This window comes from Phoenix dactylifera, chromosome 15, assembly GCF_051530095.1.
Source record: "Phoenix dactylifera cultivar Ajwa chromosome 15, Ajwa_hap1_PhDact_Kaust_v1.1, whole genome shotgun sequence".
Taxonomy (NCBI): Eukaryota; Viridiplantae; Streptophyta; class Magnoliopsida; order Arecales; family Arecaceae; genus Phoenix; species Phoenix dactylifera.
The window spans coordinates 25,118,412-25,136,401 of record NC_143204.1 but is presented as its reverse complement, the minus strand read 5'-3'; the positions used below and the strand labels follow the sequence as shown (position 1 = coordinate 25,136,401).

General features: G+C 41.7%; 2 protein-coding genes across 2 annotated transcripts in view; one reads left to right on the top strand and one right to left on the bottom strand.

The window, feature by feature from the left end:
• Positions 1–1,949: 1,949 nt before the first annotated feature.
• LOC103723134 (Transducin/WD40 repeat-like superfamily protein) lies at positions 1,950–4,556 on the bottom strand. The gene is made up of 3 exons (XM_008813955.5): positions 4,387–4,556; positions 3,359–3,681; positions 1,950–2,908 (listed from the first exon to the last, which is right to left on the bottom strand). Exons 2-3 carry the CDS (start codon positions 3,678–3,680, stop codon positions 2,190–2,192), a joined length of 1,041 nt encoding a protein of 346 aa, XP_008812177.3. The 5' UTR covers position 3,681; positions 4,387–4,556; the 3' UTR covers positions 1,950–2,189.
• A 1,053-nt stretch (positions 4,557–5,609) lies between these two features.
• LOC103723136 (homeobox protein knotted-1-like 6) overlaps positions 5,610–17,990 on the top strand; it is a 35,368-nt gene continuing 22,987 nt past the window's right edge. Inside the window, exons 1-3 of the mRNA XM_039134453.3 lie at positions 5,610–6,464; positions 7,104–7,223; positions 7,344–7,488. Coding sequence (XP_038990381.3) covers positions 6,246–6,464; positions 7,104–7,223; positions 7,344–7,488 — 484 coding nt within the window. The 5' untranslated portion in view covers positions 5,610–6,245. The remainder of the gene's footprint in view (positions 6,465–7,103; positions 7,224–7,343; positions 7,489–17,990) is intronic.

The following is a 17,990-nucleotide window of genomic DNA, read 5'->3' as shown; positions in this document are numbered from 1 at the left end:
CACCAAGAAATAGCCCCGTTGAAGTATGATAGAAGAAAAAATTAAATAGTCAAAATGAGGGTTAAAACACATTTCTGGTTAAAAACTTCAAGGATGTCATATACGAATACACACTTCCAAATTGACAGCATAGTATTTATACCTATATTAACATTAACTTTTACTCAATTGTTTAATGTTGAAGTTATTGTCCGAAGCATAACATTGAGTAGTTGGAAAAGTTTACCAAGGCAAAAGCTTTTCACTTTTCAGTAGCTAAGTCATTTGTATCATTCCAGACAGTGATTCCACGTCAGATACATGCAATTGGCATTTTCATCAAAGACTCGAATGTTAAGAAGTAGACCAGTTAGGAATGACATGGATTCAGATGCAACACTCATGATTTATCAAGTGGTCACTGAATTAACCATAAATATAGTGGGGCTGGATGCCAAGTTACATGACCCAAAATTGCATTAGTAATAAGAGTTGCTACTTAATGCATGAAGCAAGCACTCCTTATCTTAATCATGTCATGTACATTTTAAGGCCAAGAATTTTCCAAAAATACTATATAATAGTAGACTACACATGGTCATTTTTCGATTGAGCTCTACAACAATATTGACTGGAGTATCTGTACATTGCATAGAAGGTGTTCTGCAACTTGCACAACAATTGCTGGAGTTCATTCGGTTATCTAGAATAAAAATAGCTGCTTGGTTTAGTGCTGAATGTGAGATTCGCACAATAACTCATACGACTTGCCAGCTGATGTGGAAGAAAAATCTCATGACTGACATACTTCCAAGGTGATGGAAGTTGTACTTGATAACAAAATGTATTGGCATATATTTAGGAACATTGTTTATTACAAAGGACATTATACATTATGGTAGGTTTTTGCTCGCTATGAGTAAAATCTACCAACATGGATGTAAATACTCCGAATATCAGATCTTCAGACCAACTGGTTGTGTTTGGTGGGCATAGGACGTTTCAGTTGGTTAGCATTCACCGAGTTTTCCCACTTGTTTTCAGATAAATAGTGCTCCTTTTTCCCTTTTAAACTAACAATCATTTACTTTGTCAATTATTGCTCATATATTTTTGGAGTTAACAAATGGGTCATTTGGTACCTTACTCTTCTTTCTTTCCCTTCTCTCTCATCTGTTTTTTCTCTGAAGTGTGATAATAGCCATGTATCTACAAAGGTCAAACACCTCTTCAAAGAAAATCTCTTCAAAGCTTCCCAACCTTATCAACCATGAAAATAACATACTGCTAGAAGATGTATGAATTAGAAATTCAAGCAAGCAAATTCAAGTAAGATGAAATTGTATTTTGATTTTTTTTCTTCTTCCAAACCTTTCGATCATGGGTTACAAATCAAATAAAATAGGCTATTTCTCTTGCATGAAATTGCATTGAAACTCGCATGAGCCACACTAATTTGTTTACAAGCAAGATGATCGAGACAGGATGCCTGTCTGATAGCAACCAAGTGTCAGGACCACATTCTCACCGCATGATTGGTTCCCTCCGAGACATTTAGTTTTGGAATGCAATTATTACCAATATCCAAGATGAAGAGCAGAGGCCCAAAGTTTGCGCAGGACTCCCTCGAGATGACATTGAGCTCATTAGAGCTGTTTCAGGTTTTTTAAATTTCAGTATGATCCTAACAATTTTCGCATGAGTTTTGGTAGCGGGCAAACATTTTTAAAAACAGAGAAATGAGAGGAAATAGAAGTTCTGTATGCTTCTCCTAAAAGTTTGCAACATGAGTTCATCACCTACTTTCAAATGTGAGGATGGTATTGCAACCCAAACAAGCACCAAGTACTAGTAAAATTGTAGCTCAAGATCCATAAAAACAGTTCAGCTAATAGAAATTACACCAAATACAACAGGAAGTAATAAAAAACATCATGCCTCGCCAAGCATGATTGCGATCCTTAGCAAAATGGCAGTAACTAAAACATTTTTATATATCTCCCAGGAGTTTGCAGTACATGTTAGTCTCCTAATTTTTCCTTGTAAAGATAACATAGGTTGCTGAACAAGCAAAAAGAACATAGAAAATGTCAATTTAATATCCACGGAAACAACTTACCTGATGGAGATTATACTGAAGAGAATAAGAAGCACTAGACATGACATTCTTCGGTTTGCAAGATGAATGTCAAGGATTTAACAACATCGAATTATTTAACCATAACACTCTCTGGCTTCCATAATCGGAGAAGCCGGTCATAGAATGAGCAAGTAGCAACCAAAGAACCTTTATTGGACCCATCTTCCAAGCGTACTCCTCTTTGCCAGTCTGCTCCATATGCTAATGATTCATGCTCCCTATAAGCTTCCACTACAATAGCATCCGCCTCTTCTATCCTGACAATAGCAGAACCATTGTGCATACACGCTGCCAATACCAGGTTTGATATATATGGATGGTGCTTGATCCTCCAAACACCACCTCCTAAGCAAAGAGATTTCTCATTTACAGGTTTTGATGTTGATCTTATATCCCAGAGTCTGATAGATTCATCATAGCTTCCTGTGAGTAGCATATTAGAATTCATGGGGTTCTGTGCGATGCAGCACACACCCATCTTATGAGACTTAGCATTTTGAAACACTAAATTGGATGGGCTCTCTCGCAAATCCCAACAGCTGAAACGACAGTCATCTGAGCCAGTGAACAATAAGTGCGGGCGGCAGGTATCAAAAGTTGTAGCCCAAAGTTCATACTCATGGGCAGCCCATGATTGCGATAACTGCAATTGGGACTCTCTGACAGTGACGATAGATGCTGAACCATCTGAAAGACCAAGCGAAATGGACCCTGCCGATGTGTTCCAGTCCACACATAAGCACATGGCAGAACTGATTTTTTCCGAACAGACTTCCCTCAAAACAGTCCCTGCATTCATCAAGTATTTCAGGTCGACGATATTCATGGTATTAATTGATTACAAAAGATTATCAGCATTCATCAAAGCTAAGAAAGAAGTTATGCAATGGTTTAAACACAAGCAACAGATAGCCACAGCTCTGTATTCATAAGCATCGATTCTGAAGCTCGTAAAAACCAAAAGTTAATGCAAATGACTGCAAGACAAAGCAATATTTTTATATATAGAATTGATCAGCAACAAGTGCCTGCGCAATATCACAACAACACAAAAGAGAGAAGCATGTATGAGATCAAAACAAACTCGAGATAATTTGCTTTATAATGGCAGAATAACATTTACAAAAGGAATGTTGACTTGATAGTTTAACCAGGGAAAAAAAATGCTATCATATATCAGCTTTATCTTGGCACAACATGCAATAAACATATAGCAGAAGAAATGGAACATGTAAATACCGTGATCTTCTGCACCCGACTTCGACTGTAAACTAAGAAGGCTTACACAGCCATCCGCATCAGCTTGAGCGAGTAAAGGACGCCTGCCATCTCCACTCGGATTCCATTTTATATCAAAAATACCAGTTGTGCGTACACGATGAAGCAATTCGAGCCCAACGTCAGCATCAGCAGAGAAAAGCGATATGCTCCCGGATCGATGTGGTTGATTTCCCTCTTCTAGAGTATACGTTGCGGCAGCCAGAATATGGTGAAAGGGATGATGCGGGCAAAACTCGACAGCGTCAGCATTTCCGTCCAAATAGCAACTGTCGACATCCATCCTGCATGAGCATCAGATACAGAGGTCATTCCGGCCGAGCTAATGCCCAAATATTCGATGCATGGCCTTGTCCAGGTCATTTCATGCTTCCGGCATTGATCATAGTCTTTGTGTTCATAGAACCAAGGTAGCACATCACTTGATGCAATCTGGTGAACGGCTGAAGCAATTTGAAACGGCTCTCTTGTTGGAAAAGTTCATTTTATATGAAATATGTCGATGAAAAATTATTGACAACCACATAGTTGAAGTCCTTTGAGTCCGATGTAGCAAAAAAAAAAAAAAAAAAGTCCTTTTGAGTCAAGGAAAATATTATTTATAGGCATCTTGTTGAGCCGTAAATTATTCAAAGTCCCTAGGTAGACCGGTGCATATACCGGTTCAGGCCGGGCCGAGGTCTGAATATCAGGTCCAAGCCCCATCCAGCCTCGCCCCTCGGGCCTGAAAACCGGAGCCGATCCGAGCCGGTGTAAAATAGGAGGGCCGGGGCCCGGCCGGATAAATCGAGCCGGTCGGGCTTGCCCCGATCCGGCCCGTCCCGCATGGCTCGATCCGAGGAGCGGGCGTGCGACAGAGAGAGAGAGACAGAGATGAGGCGGAGCTTTCGGAGCGACGGAGAGGTGGAGGAGTAGGAGAAAGTTCCGAGAAAGAGAGAGAGGGGGAGGAGGAGGAGGAGTAAGTGGACAGAGGGAGGGAGGGGATTTACCTGTCGGAGAGGGTGACTGCCGCCGGTGATCGTCGCCAGATGTCGAGGAGGAGGAGCTTGGGTTGAAGGATAGGGGGCGCGGCGCGGAACGGAAGAGCGGAGGAGAGGCGAGGGTTTCCCTCGATCTGATCGGGGGGATAGTAAATCCTGATTCCCAATCCCTTTTTTATGGATTTGATTTTTTTTTTTAAAAATACAAAATGTTATTATATGTGTTATAATTAACAACATCAATATTTATAAATCCATTCGGGCCGTAGCGGGTGTAAACATGGCAAGTTTGGGCCTGGCCTATTATAGAGCAGGCCGGGAGGCCAGGCGTTTCTTTCCCATGTACAGGATTCCATGCAGCTAACAATACAGGACTAAGAGAAATTGAAATAGAGGACATATTTTAGACCTCTTTAATAATTGCTGGAAGAGAAAAACAAGAAAGAGATGTGCAATATTCTCAATTTTTAGGATATTTTTGTTCTTCTGCTGCAGGAATTTTAGTTGATTGTCATCTTTTTTTTTTCCTATTTTCCTTGTTTTATTTTTTGGTGGAATGAAAGGAGAATACAACTCCAGCGAGAAGCAACACAGAACAAGAAGCAGAAAAACCAAAGGGAGAACAATAAACAAAACAGAGAACATATAAGAAATCCACTCTCCATCGGATAACTCCAGTGGAATCATAGTTCGATGCTAGAAAGCAGACACGAAATTCGGATTTGCATGGTCCGGAATGCATGTTGAACAGCAAACGATCATGTTAGGTTCCAGTTAATTTATTAATTTGTGCAAAAGATTCCCGGTGTCCAAGAAAGCGTTGTTAATTCCGGTCCCTTTCGGTTCACCGGGCCCTCACCGCACTCCGTTGCAAAATGACTTCCACGGCCCCCCAGCAGCTCCGATGTTAATATGTTCGTGGCCCGTTGCAGGGGTCATCGGTCCGCACAGGGACCTATCTTTGCAGTGGTCGGTCGGTCAGTCAGTCAGTCGGTCGGTCAATCAATCAATCAATCACAACTCATCGAACGAGGTACGGAAGCGGAGATTAAAAAACAAATAATATTCACATCTTAAAAAAAAAAAAAAAAAAAAAAAAAACAGCAGCAGCCAGAGAGAGGGATACGGCGAATCCAGAGGTAATATTCTACTCAAAATTTCTAATTTCTTTAAACTTGAAGTCCGAGCCGTTAGATCACGGTCTCTTCATCTCGGCCCTCCTTTATCTGCAGCCCACGTAGACACCGGTGGGCCGTATGCGTACATGGTGCACGGACATGCAGCAGGGCTGTTGGCGAGTAAATGAAATAATTTACCCGCCGTGCTCGCCTGGCGACTCATGATCCAGTCGTGGACTAAAAGGCGACAAAGCTGGCCGGACTAGTCCCGCCCGCGCTCCAGACCATCCATGACGTGGGTTGCTGAATCGTCGAGCCAACCAGATTCTGGCACGTCAGTAGAACACAGGCGGTTGCCGTTCTCCTTTCTCTGGAAGGCCCGGGCTGCAAATATCATTAGGCCCCGGCTTTACTAATTAATTGTTATCATCCATTCCAAGAAAGGCTTGTTATTCTTGAAGCTCTTCTTTACCTGCTTCCTTTCTTTCTTTTCCTTTTTTTTCCCCCCTCCTTTTTTTTTGGGTGAATCCTTTCTCTTTTTTTTTATATATAATGTAATAAATAAATATTATGGATAAATGATATACTGAAGAAAAAGCCCCCCGCTCGCACCCACGGCGGAGATCCAACGGTCGGTCTCGCTCGCCCCGCTATCGCTTCCTCCTCCTCCTTTCCCTTTTAGTTGCAGGAAAACCAGATTCCGGCACCATCTGAATCGCGCTTCGATCGGAAAGTCAGTGTCCGGGATCGATGGAGGAGATGTGCGGGATGCACTTTGCGGCGGGGGAGGAGCTGCAGGGCTTGCTGGCGCTCGCCGGGGACAGGCCTTCGCTGGATTACGGGTCGGGGAAGCTGGTGGCGGTGATCCCGGAGGAAGGAGGAGAGGAGATGGCAGGGGACATGAAGGCTCGGATCGCCTCCCACCCTTGTTATCCCAGGCTCCTCGAAGCCTATATAGATTGCCAAAAGGTAGTCAGCCTTGTTTCACAGAAGAAGGGAATATATATTTTTTATTTGAAGATCGGTCGGTGTCTTCTGTTTGAAGTCCCGAGAAACCGTCCCCTTACATTTTTTTTTTCCTTCGTCGTGTTTTTCCATTTAATTTTTTCCTCCCCTTAATCAGAAAATTATGAAAATACTCAAAGACTTCACCCTGTATGTCGAGTGTTACGATCCTTTTTTGGGGGGGTCGGTTGTTCCTTTTCCTAATTGTTTCCGTTCTGGCAGTTTTTTTTTTTTGCCCTCTTGCATCTTCGACGGTAAATAGGAGAGAAGATCCTTCATGATATTTTCGTGCGTTATTCCGTTTATTTATCTGTAAGTTGGAATTTTCACTGCTGGAGTCCGATCTCACCGGAAGGCTGCTCTTTTTTTGGTGTGTTATCTCCTAAACAAAATCTCCCGTGGAAACCTCCGGATTTACACGCGCTCTCTTCTATTCCTATTCCTATGTTCCGTATGCATCGAAATGATTATTTTTATCTTGCTTGAATTGTGTTGATTACTTGGCGCGCGTTGGAACGATGGAGGAACAGCTCGCCACCTCCTCAGCTGCTGTTTCTCTCTGCCGACAGTCGCTCACTGTCTGTATTTTTGCTGCTTGTTTAGGTGGGAGCGCCGCCGGAGATCGCGTCTCTCTTGGACGAGATTCGGCGGGAGCACGACGTCACCAAACGGAATGCCGTCTCAAGCCTCCCCGGAGCGGATCCCGAGCTCGACGAGTTCATGGTATCTTCTTCGATCTCTCCCTACTCCTCCTCAGAACCACTCCGACAAGATACGAATGCTATATATCTCCAAGTGCACTGCATTAGCGAATATGATTATATAACATATAAAATCTTCCAGGAGACGTACTGCGACGTGCTGGGGAAGTACCGGTCGGACCTGGCCCGGTCGCTCGACGAGGCCACCACCTTCCTCCACACCATCGAGCGCCAGCTCTCCGACCTTTTTACGCCTTCGACGACCACCTGGCCGCCCTACGTCTCCGGTACCACCCTAGTAACTCCTCCTCTCCCCTCTCTCCCTCTTTCATTTTTTTCGTTTGTCTCGCTCTGAGAAGTAATCAAGTTTCATAGCATCCGCGGTGCATGTTAGAACGAGCTTCCTGTGCGACCAAGGAGCACGTTAGCGAAAGAGCGAGGAAGCCCCCAGAAACATACGTCGACGAAGTCGGGTTGACAGGATAATGTGCGAAGTTGGGGTGGTGGTGGTGGGAATGGTCGCTGGGCGTGTTTCATGGGATTCCTTCCTTCCTTTTCATCGACAAGAAATTAGAAAAAAAGGGAAGAATCAGAGGCAATAATTATAACGTGCTGTAGTTATAGTAATTACAGCAAGTGAGGTGCTCTGAAGTCTGAGATCCCTCCCCGCGTTCCTTTCTTCCCCCATAGTAGTTCCCGTTGCCAGACCGCCTGCCTTCCTGCTTTTGTCTTCATGTCACACTTTTCCTTTCCTTGTCAGCATGAGAGAGAGAGAGAGAGAGAGTTCCCCCCTTCTTCACTAAATTATAAGAGAGATAGAGGGGGACGGGAGGAAGAGTCCCCATATTAGATGAGACAGTCAGCTGTCATTCGGAGTCCTTCATTGCCAGGCCAGATGGTTAGGTTGCATATCTGGGTTCCTTTTTCCTTCTACTTTCCCCCCTTATTTTCACCTCTTTATACAAAGGTTATATACTTATGTTGGAGGGATTGGTTGTGCTGCGAGGTCTTCTAAGTTTCAGTAGTTCACGTCGATGGAGGGATTATTGCCTCGGAATTGACTGACTTGCTGTAGGAGCTGGGAAATGAGATCCTTGCGAAGGATCCATCATCCATGGGCTGCACGTATCAAACAAAGAAAGCATCAGAAAACATTTTTCCGATGAAATGCAAGAATCACCTAGAAAGTTGTTCGATCTAATTGCAAATTATCTTACCTACCGAATCCCGGAATAGTGACATGTTTGATCTTAACACGCCAGCGTAAAGTACCGGACGCGCTAATATGAGTGGTTCTGCACACGAACTCCTTTTGCAATGCAGTGACCTGCATTGCTTAAACCAGAATTACCTCCTGATCGTATTATTTTTACCGGTACTTTGCTGCTAAACACATTTGCTTCTGTGGCCTACTTTTTTTGGTTTTAAATTAGCTGAGTTAGTTTGAGGCACAGCTTTCTGGAAAGGGGCCATGATTGATGAGCCGGAGGGCATGGAGTTTGTGTATAAAATGCTCGCTAATCAATCTCAAAATAATGCTTATTTTGCATACCTTGTCAAAGTACAAAAGGTAATATGAATTATCAGCTACTTATTGCCCAGTTGGTGCATGATTTATCGCTAACTGAATTTCTATCCATCTTCTGCAATTTGCTTTTGGTAGTCTCGTACATCACATCCTTTCAGTTGACTTGCTTTTACACTCTTCCTTCTTCAGAGTTGTTCTTCTTAATTATCTTTTGCCTGAAGGGGATGCTTTTGCTAAGCCGCTCGTGCATTCAATGTCCACATGTGGGCTTAAGAACCTTGAGCCTACTTATATCGAGATTGCACTGTTGCTGATTTTCTGGTGATCTTTTGATGCCGGAGCATCTAGAGTTGACCTGATCGGCACGGGTTGAATTCCGCATTAAGCATTGTCCTACATTGGACACCAATTATCTATCCAGAAAAATATCCATTTAGAATATATTATGTTACTACTGATATTTGCATTGTTATCCATCATTAAAGAATGTAGGGACAACTTATATCAAGATTGCACCATTGCTGGTTCTTGATGGTCTTTCGACACCGAAGCGTCTATGATTGTCCTGGTGGGCATGGGTTGAGTCCCACGTTGGGTACCACTCCACATTGGGTACCATATATCTTTTTAGGAAATTTTTATGTTAGCATATTTGAGGAAGTTTTGGCGTTAATAAACTTTTCTTATGAGAACTTTTGATGTTATTAGAAAAGTTAATAGTTAGAATTATTTGAGTCATGGTAATATTAGAAATACTATATTGTACTACTTATAAATACTCTTTTGTGTCTCCTATTCTAATCGTACTTGAATGATTGATTAGTAAAAATTCTATTATAAGAATTGTTCTTCCTTTGTTTTCTCTCTATTCTCTTTGTCCTTTTTGGGGGATTTTTAGAGTTTGTGAGCGAGCGTCGTACGAGTTGTATCCTTGGAGTGACCGGCTAAGGTGGTGTTTTTGGCCTTGGAAGAGCATGATTTGCCTTCATTCCTCTTTCAGCTACTGTGCAGGTCACCATTGCCGCTTAGATTCCAACATCTTATGTCGTTCGTGCCGTAGTGGGATTTCTGCCTAGCTACAATCACTTTAGTTGACATCTCCGTCTTCCTTCTAATTTCAAGCCAAGTTCAATAGCTCCTGGCGTCATTTTTAATGATGTTGTCATGCTGAAACAGTCACATTATTCTACATGATAATGTGATGCTAAAATTTCCAAACAGCATTGCTGCTAATGGATAGCTTATCACTGTGAATTCAGTGTTCTTAGTAGCTTAAAATTTGGCAGCAAATAGATTCTTCTCTTCATATTTATCTTTTGCTTCTTACTGCATTATTTTAACCAAGGTCTACCAAACCGACCCAGTGCGAAATCGGATATGTTCGCCTAATACATTTGGTTCTGGCCCTGTACCGGTCCGAACCTCTATCTAGCTAGCCAGAATCGGTCCTTTACCGATCGGTAAATGTTCGAACCATCCGAGCCGACCGAAACCGATCTTTTACTGAACAGAGCTGGCCGGTACGTGTCCGAACCGGCCGAAACTGGTTAGTTAGGTGCAGACTTGATGCGAACCGATCGGTTCCCATCGAGTCATCTCGATTCTGAACTGGGTTGATACTGTAGATTGCACCTGATGCTTTTAAGAGTATTAATACTATAAAAAAGAAAGGCTTTTCCGGCACCTTTTAGAGCCTTTACCGACGCTTATAAGCGTCGGTAATTTTTGTCTCAACGCTTCCCAATGCATTGCAAAAGCGTCGGGCAGGTGGGGGTGAAAATTTTTTTTCCGACGCTTCTTGAAAGTGTCGGCTAATTTTGAAGTATGCCGACGCTTATTAGCGTCATTCTATTTTAGAGTCCGCCGACGCTCATAAGCATCGGCCTTTGCCGAGCAACCTTAGATAATATATGCTTTCAAAAATTTGGAGTCTGTTGTCGATGAAGAAGCCCTACAATAAACTTAGAAAATTCAAGCCCGGCTGCTTATAAACTCATAAAAGTCAAGCTCGAAAAACCTAATGATTTTTTTTAAAAATTACATATAATCTATGTTTCTTTTACAAATTACAATAAACTTGGAGAGGATCCCTTAACCCCATCCCTATCTGGGTTCCATTTACAAATTACAAATTTACAACCCCTTAATTACATCCCCAATCTGAGGATGTTTCTTTTCCATTTACAAATTTACAAAATTTAGCAACAAAAAGAAGCGAAAAGCAGAAAAAAGATGGATCGATGGAGTCCTCATCCCCAATCTGAAGCAGAGAAAAGCCGGAAGCGGTTGATGAAGCTCGAGATGTTGCTACCCTCTGCCTTAATTCGCCTTTCGCCGCCCGATCCTCATGCCGTCCTCCTCCTCCGCCTTCGCCTCCTACCGCCCGGTCCTCGTCCTCACCGTCGCCGGCCAAGGAACCACCTTCGCCTGCTCGGCCTCGCTTGCTGACTTCTTTGTCTTCGTGACCAACTTCACCGGCGCCTCCCCCACCGTCGGGCATGCGTCCGATTGGATCTGGAAGAACTGGTGGTGCTCCTCGCCGGCAGGATCGGCTTTTGGGGCATGGATCACCTCCGCGGCCTCGGAGATGGCGGGATCCAGCGTCCTCGGAGATGGCGACATCTGGGTTTCCACCCTCTTCTCTCTCTCTCTCTCTCTGAGTAGCTAGGTTTTCATCCGAGGGGCACTGGGGTTTGTTTTATAACGGAACTTGAGAGCATCGTCTCTCACCTATCCCCACCGACCTATATTGGCCTCCGATGAGGCTTTTAAAAGCGTCGTCTATGCCTTATCCATTTTTGGCCTCCGACGGCGCTTAAAAGCGTCGTCTTACTCGTATTAGTCATATGCCTGCCGACGCTTCGACGCTGGAGCCAAAATTACCGACGCTTCTACCTAGTGTCGGCATTTATAAGTCGGCATTGCCCCTTTTTCCTGTAGTGTAATATGGTACTATCAAAGAGGCACGAAGGGTTAGAAGGCAACTGCTCAGCATATCAAAAAAAAAAAACAAAAGGCACCTACAACCTTAAATTTAATGAAGAGTGTCAAGGAGGAGTCAGTACACTCAGATTCAGAGATCAGGAGCAGCAACGATGACGATTCTGATAGTCATGGATCTATCGATCAGGAAGGAAGTGGAAGACAAGAGACCACTATTTATGAGACAGTCGTTGGGTGGTTTTCGATTTACTGGTGAGTCACAGTTTACGCATGCTATACAGAATAGGGACCATGATGCACGATCTGTTTAAGATTATTTTTTCTTCAAGTTTAGTGTCATGTAAAAGTCATGGCTGATAAGATCTTATATGTGTTAGAAATTTCATGTTGGTTGCTGGAGCTTTGGCCTGGTATACTGTGCTCACTGCATATTTCCTGTAGAACCATGGTGCTTTACAAAGTCTATTTATGAATCAAAACAAACCAACTGATCGATCCAATTGTGGTTATAGTTAGAAGAATTGCAAGGTTGTGAAAAGAAACCGTCTTCTGAAGACCTGAGTGTTGTTTTCAGAAGACCTGATTTATATTTCCTCTCTTTATTTCCTATGTTACAGAAGACAAGATTTGGTCCTTTTTCTCAGCTTCTCTGAAGCTGTGAGTTTTATTGTACATTCTTCTCTTTTCCTTAATACATCTGGAGCGAAGTTGCCTCCAATTCCATTCAAAAAAATGTTTTCAAGGATAAATATTATGAGTTATGACTTTTTAATATTGCAGAAGTTTTGCATTAAGCCTCAGATTCATTACCATGGATTAAAACGTGTGTTTTAGATGACTCTGATTAAGATATAGTAATTATTTATTCCAATCTCTGGTGTAGTATAGTAAGAAAGAAAGGATTTATGGTCTGTTGAGGGCACTGGTAGTACTAATATTCAAGAGAATCTCTAGTCGCTACTGTGCCCTGTGGCTACCTTGTACTACTGAAGTTCCTTCAGGAATGTTGGAAATTAAGTCCAGTTGGGCGTAGAGAAAAACATAGAGGAAAACTGCATGGTATTCTTTTAGACTTCTAATTTCCTTCGATCTTGTATTATTTTGAGTATATATTATTTTGAGGTGGGCAGCCACCATTCTGTTCGAAAAAGTATATACTATCTCATTACTTTTATTTTATTTCTTTTGTAAATTTTTTTCCTTTTTTAACGTATTCTGCAGAAGTATATTTTACATTTGTCTAGCTGTGATACTTTGCAAAATTCAGAATTCTGCATGGGTCACAACCAGCTGGATCTGAAAATAGGCACTTTAGAAACATGATTATTTTTGTGGTTGGATGTCTTGTAGTTGCACATTTGTTTTGTCGGGTCACAAGCTAGATTGGTGTGACTTACAAGTACTGGTTTATACAGTCTGCTAAGGTGTTTTTAGTTATTGAATTTCATGGGTGAATTCAGCATATTAGAGCATTCTGCAGACATATTGGACATTTTCATTGTTTTGCCGAAAAATGTGAAGGTTACCTCATACAGTCACATGCATATAATATAACGTATTAAACTGTTCGTAGTAGTGATAAATGTTTGGTGTGGAAAGGATATAAAAAGTTGAAATATACTGCCACTACAAAACAACCAACATTTTCCAGCGCTTTTTAGAATCCTTACCGACGCTTATAAGCGTGCCGACGCTTTCAAAAGCGTTGCAAAAGTATCGGGCAGGTGAGGGTGAGAGATTTTCTTTCCGACGCTTTCTGAAAGCGTCGGTATTACCTGAATCCATACCGACGCTTTTAAGCGCCGCGTAAGTTGCCGTTTACTGACGTTTAAAAGCGTCGGGCAATATAGGCCGACGCTTTCTTAGGTCGGCTTGCTTTGGACTCTGCCGACGCTTATTAGTCGTGTCGGCCCAATCTTGTGCCTTTGCCGATGCTTTAAAGCATCGGTAAAGGTGTGCCGTGCCGTGCCTGTTTGCTTATTGCCGCCGCGTTAAAGCTTCGGCAAAGGCGCTATTGCCGACGCTTTTAAGCATCGGCAATAGTGATTTTTTTAAAAAAAAATTATAAAAGCAATTTTTAAACCTGTAAACATTACTTTCCAACACAACAAATACACAAACTAAATCACATAAATAACAAAAGTCACATCACAAACAAAAACTTTTCATTAAAAAAAATCATATTATCATATTTGATTACATTATACTTCGAAAATATTAAAAACATACATATTAAATTTCTAAATAAACAATTTACAATGTATCAGGGGTCGACGGCATCATCTCTATTAGTAGATAAAATATCAGCAACCTACAAGAAAAAAAATTACTTTAGAAAGTAACAGTACGAAAGTCATTATGCTCGTACAAGAATGCATTATAATTACGTAAAATATTCAAATAGATTTAGTTATTTACTGGAGGGGCAAATCTCTAGAAAAAAGATGAAATATGGTCAAGCTGATCCTGCAAAGATTGTATCTTTAACTCATGGCTCTGCTTTAACTCTGCAATATTGGTCCTATGACTCTGCCTCATGTCCTCTATCTGTGTCTCATATATCTGCTTTATTTGTGCTATCTCTGTCTTTAGAGTACAAACCTCTGCAGTGCTACTGCTACTACCTTGTCTGGCATCTTGGGTACATCGACTCATTGCAGACAACTAAGTGGGGGTAACTCCAACGCCATAACCTCTCACTCGATTATAACGCTATGGGCCCATCAATTCAGCATAGACCTGAGCTTCGACACGATTGGCTGCATCGGATAATGACTCCCCGACGCGCTCTGAAATAAGAGATGTAGCCATGTCCTATATCTCAAAAAAAAGTCACATTAATATTTTTTAAAAAAGTAAAACTAATAAATTTTTTTTGAATAAATTAAAGATAAATACATACAACTATATCTCTCGACTCCTTCCGGATAAAGCTGCCATCTCTGTGGGTGTGAGTCATCCTATAAAACTACCTCACCAGGCTCCCTCCCATGTTCTTCTATCTACACACATGAAGAGTATATTGGCAAACTATATATTATGATGCGTGCTATATGTTAGTAAAGATTTAAATAGTTTTAAAAAAACTTATGAATTCATTTCTATGTCTCGCATAACTTTTTGAGCCTGAAGTGCGAGAAACTACTTGAGATGCTCGTGCAGCTCTACCAATATTACAATATGTCTGCCAAAATAAAAGTACACAGTATAATATATTCAATATATATATTTGCAAACCATATTAATAATAAAGATAATATAAGATATTGAAACAATATACATGACCTGTCCTCTTTCAGAAAATCAGTAGTGAACAAGCTTCCTCTACCGCTGAGGGTATACATCAGGAGGACAAACACGAGCACCCTCCTCCTCTGTCATACCCTCGCGCTTGAAGTCCGTCTTTAATTTCGTCTTATATTCTTTTCATTTACGGTTGAGGGATTTTAGCGCCCAATCATGGCTCTCTGAAGGGAGTACAAACTTACCCTACAAAAAATACAGAATGTTATAATAATATTAAATCAAAAATTAAAATTATGGTAGTAAGCAAATCGACATATGGGAGGTATCAAATTAAAAAGAACAAATTCAATTCATTACCTGTATAAGTCTAAGAAGCTCAACCTTATACGGAAGAAGCATTGCATTCCACTTCGTATAGTTGAGCGGACAAAGCTGATCCTTGCGTGCAACCGATCCTAAAAAGCTTGTTAAAAGACTTTTAGCCCTCTGATGGGCTGCCCCAATTCGTTGCATTGGATGATGATCTTGTCACCCTCACGAAGCTACCACACATCCTTTGCTTGAGTGGGTCCCTGTCTCGTCCTCACCGTCCCTTGTCCATCTATTTAAAATTAAATAAAACATGCATTAAAAAATTGAAGACAAATATGAACTTTAAATCGGATTACCCTGGATCTGGAGGTCATCCATAACAACATCCTTCCCTGGGACCTCAGCAGGAGGCTCGTGCTGAGATCCAAACTTGTGCTACTGGTGCTCATAGGGTTGTTGGGAGTGCGGAGACTAATCAGAAGAAGATCCCACCTGAGAATGCTGGAACTCCGCATCTCTAAATTGTTTCCTTCGGGGCATGTTGTTACCTGGTATGCATAAAAAAGAATCAATTTTTATCTTTTTCCATATCATACAAGTCCCTAGGTTTCGTCTTAATGACAGCAGACATTTTTATTTTTTAAGTCTTGCATAAAAAATACTTGTCAAGCTTGAGATGAAAAAAACAAATAGGTCATCTTTTGTCTTAGCATCACTCTTCTGCAGTTTCATCTCTGATTTAGGATGCTTAATGGTGCACTTAATATTTTATGATCTTATGTATTTGGATCTGTGGCACTAGCCTCGTGACCATTACCCTTGCAAGATTATGGTGAAACAGCTTCTAAAATGAATCCAGAAAAGATGGATAAAGGATAAGCTTGTTTTTTATGTATGCTTCATATAGGAGAAATGTAAAGAAAAGTTCCTTTTCTGGATGGAACGAAGCATATGAAAAGTCGGGGTTAAAGCCTACCCTATGGAAGCTAGCAAAAAGGTTAGATGATGGAAACCTAAACTTAAAAAAAGAAATGCTCCAGTAAGGTGCTTCTTACTATTCAAACGAGAGAGAGAGAGAGAGACAAAGAATTTTTACTCAGTCTGGAGCAATAGTTTTGGTATAAATCTAATTGTGTTACCAGATAATAGACATCTTTTTAATCTGAAAGTTCATGACCTTAAATTATGTTCCAAGCAGTGAGGACCGGACTAAGATTCTGTCATATTTGAGGTTTATTGAAACTTGGGTTAGTTTATGTTTTCTAAAAATTCAAGAAAAACCAAGATAATCACAATGCAGGAGTTAAACCAGTAGGCAGACTTAGGCAAAATCAGATTCCTGACCAAATCATTTTTACTGAACTTGAGGTATATTTTCCAACACCGAATTGCAATACAGATCTAATCAAGAAAATCTCTAAAGATTATCACCACCACCTCTCTACCCTAGGTTTTTTAGAATAATAAAAAAAATGAAAGAATTAGCAAAGAATAACAATAACATATAAAAAAGGCTAATTCAGATTCTGTACCCCAACCCCCCCCCCAAAGGAGAAAAAAAAAAACTTCTTTTTTCCCCTCCAAAGAACCCCAGTTGGAAGAACAAGTTTCTTGCTGTGGAACTGACTTACTTTAATGATTACATCTCAGTTTTAGGAGTTCATCAAATAATTTAATGATTGCATAGCTCTATTTTAATTCTTATATACCAAAAAAAATCAAATTGATAATTTAAAACTTAGAGTACGTGACTAAGCACAGAAGAATAAAGGAAAGATATATACTGTATTACCTCGGGTAGAGGCGGACCTTGATCGATCGTTGCTTCGGGGCGGTCGGTCGACGCCTGTCTCCGGAGAGGAGGGCTATCGTGAAGCTCGATCGAAGCTTGAGAGCTGCTCGGTCGGCGCCAGAGAGGAGGGAAGAGGAGGAGATCCTCAGTGGGAGGCGAAACAAGAGAACAAATTAAAAAAGAAAAATTTAAATGTCTTCACCTCAATTCATGTGTGAGAGAGAGAGAGCCTTGTATTATGAAAGAAGCATGTGGATTAACGATCTAACAAATCTCAGTTCAGTAGAAAATTTGAAGGAATATAGTGCAATACCTCGAGCGAAGGCGGACCTCGATCGATCGGGGCTTGAGGCTGGTCGGTCAATGCCGAAGAGGAGGGAGGAGGAGAAGATCCTTGGGCGGAGGCGAAGCCCGATCAAGGCTTGAGGCTAGATCGGTCGGAGATGAAGAGGAGGAAGGAGGAAAAGATCCTCGAGCGGAGGCAAAGCTCGATCAAGGTTTGAAGGGCGGTCGGTCGACGCCGGAGAGGAGGGCGGAGGCAGAGCTCGCATCGGAGAGGAGGGGGGACCTTGATCAATCGGAGCTTCGTGCCGGAGAAGAGGGGATCGAAGGAGGGCTAGGACTAGGTTGGTCGATTGGGCTGAGAAGAGATAAAGGAGGCCTTCAGGTCGATCAAGTTGGGTATTTGGGGGAGGTGGCCTCCGACGCTTATAAGCATCGTCATTGCTAAGCATCATCCACATCGAGAACCTGCCGACGCTTGTTAAAAGTATCGGCAAAAATTGGCACCTATGCCAAACTTGCTGACGCTTTTACCTAGCGTCGGCATAAAAGGGTTGGGAAAACCCTTTTTTTCTGTAGTGTGCGAATAAAATGAAATGAGTTTTTATCTGGAGTTCTGCAACCCGCGGGAGAGAACATGGTTATTGTTTATTCAAGGCTTTGAGGTACATAGAAGGGCCACTGTG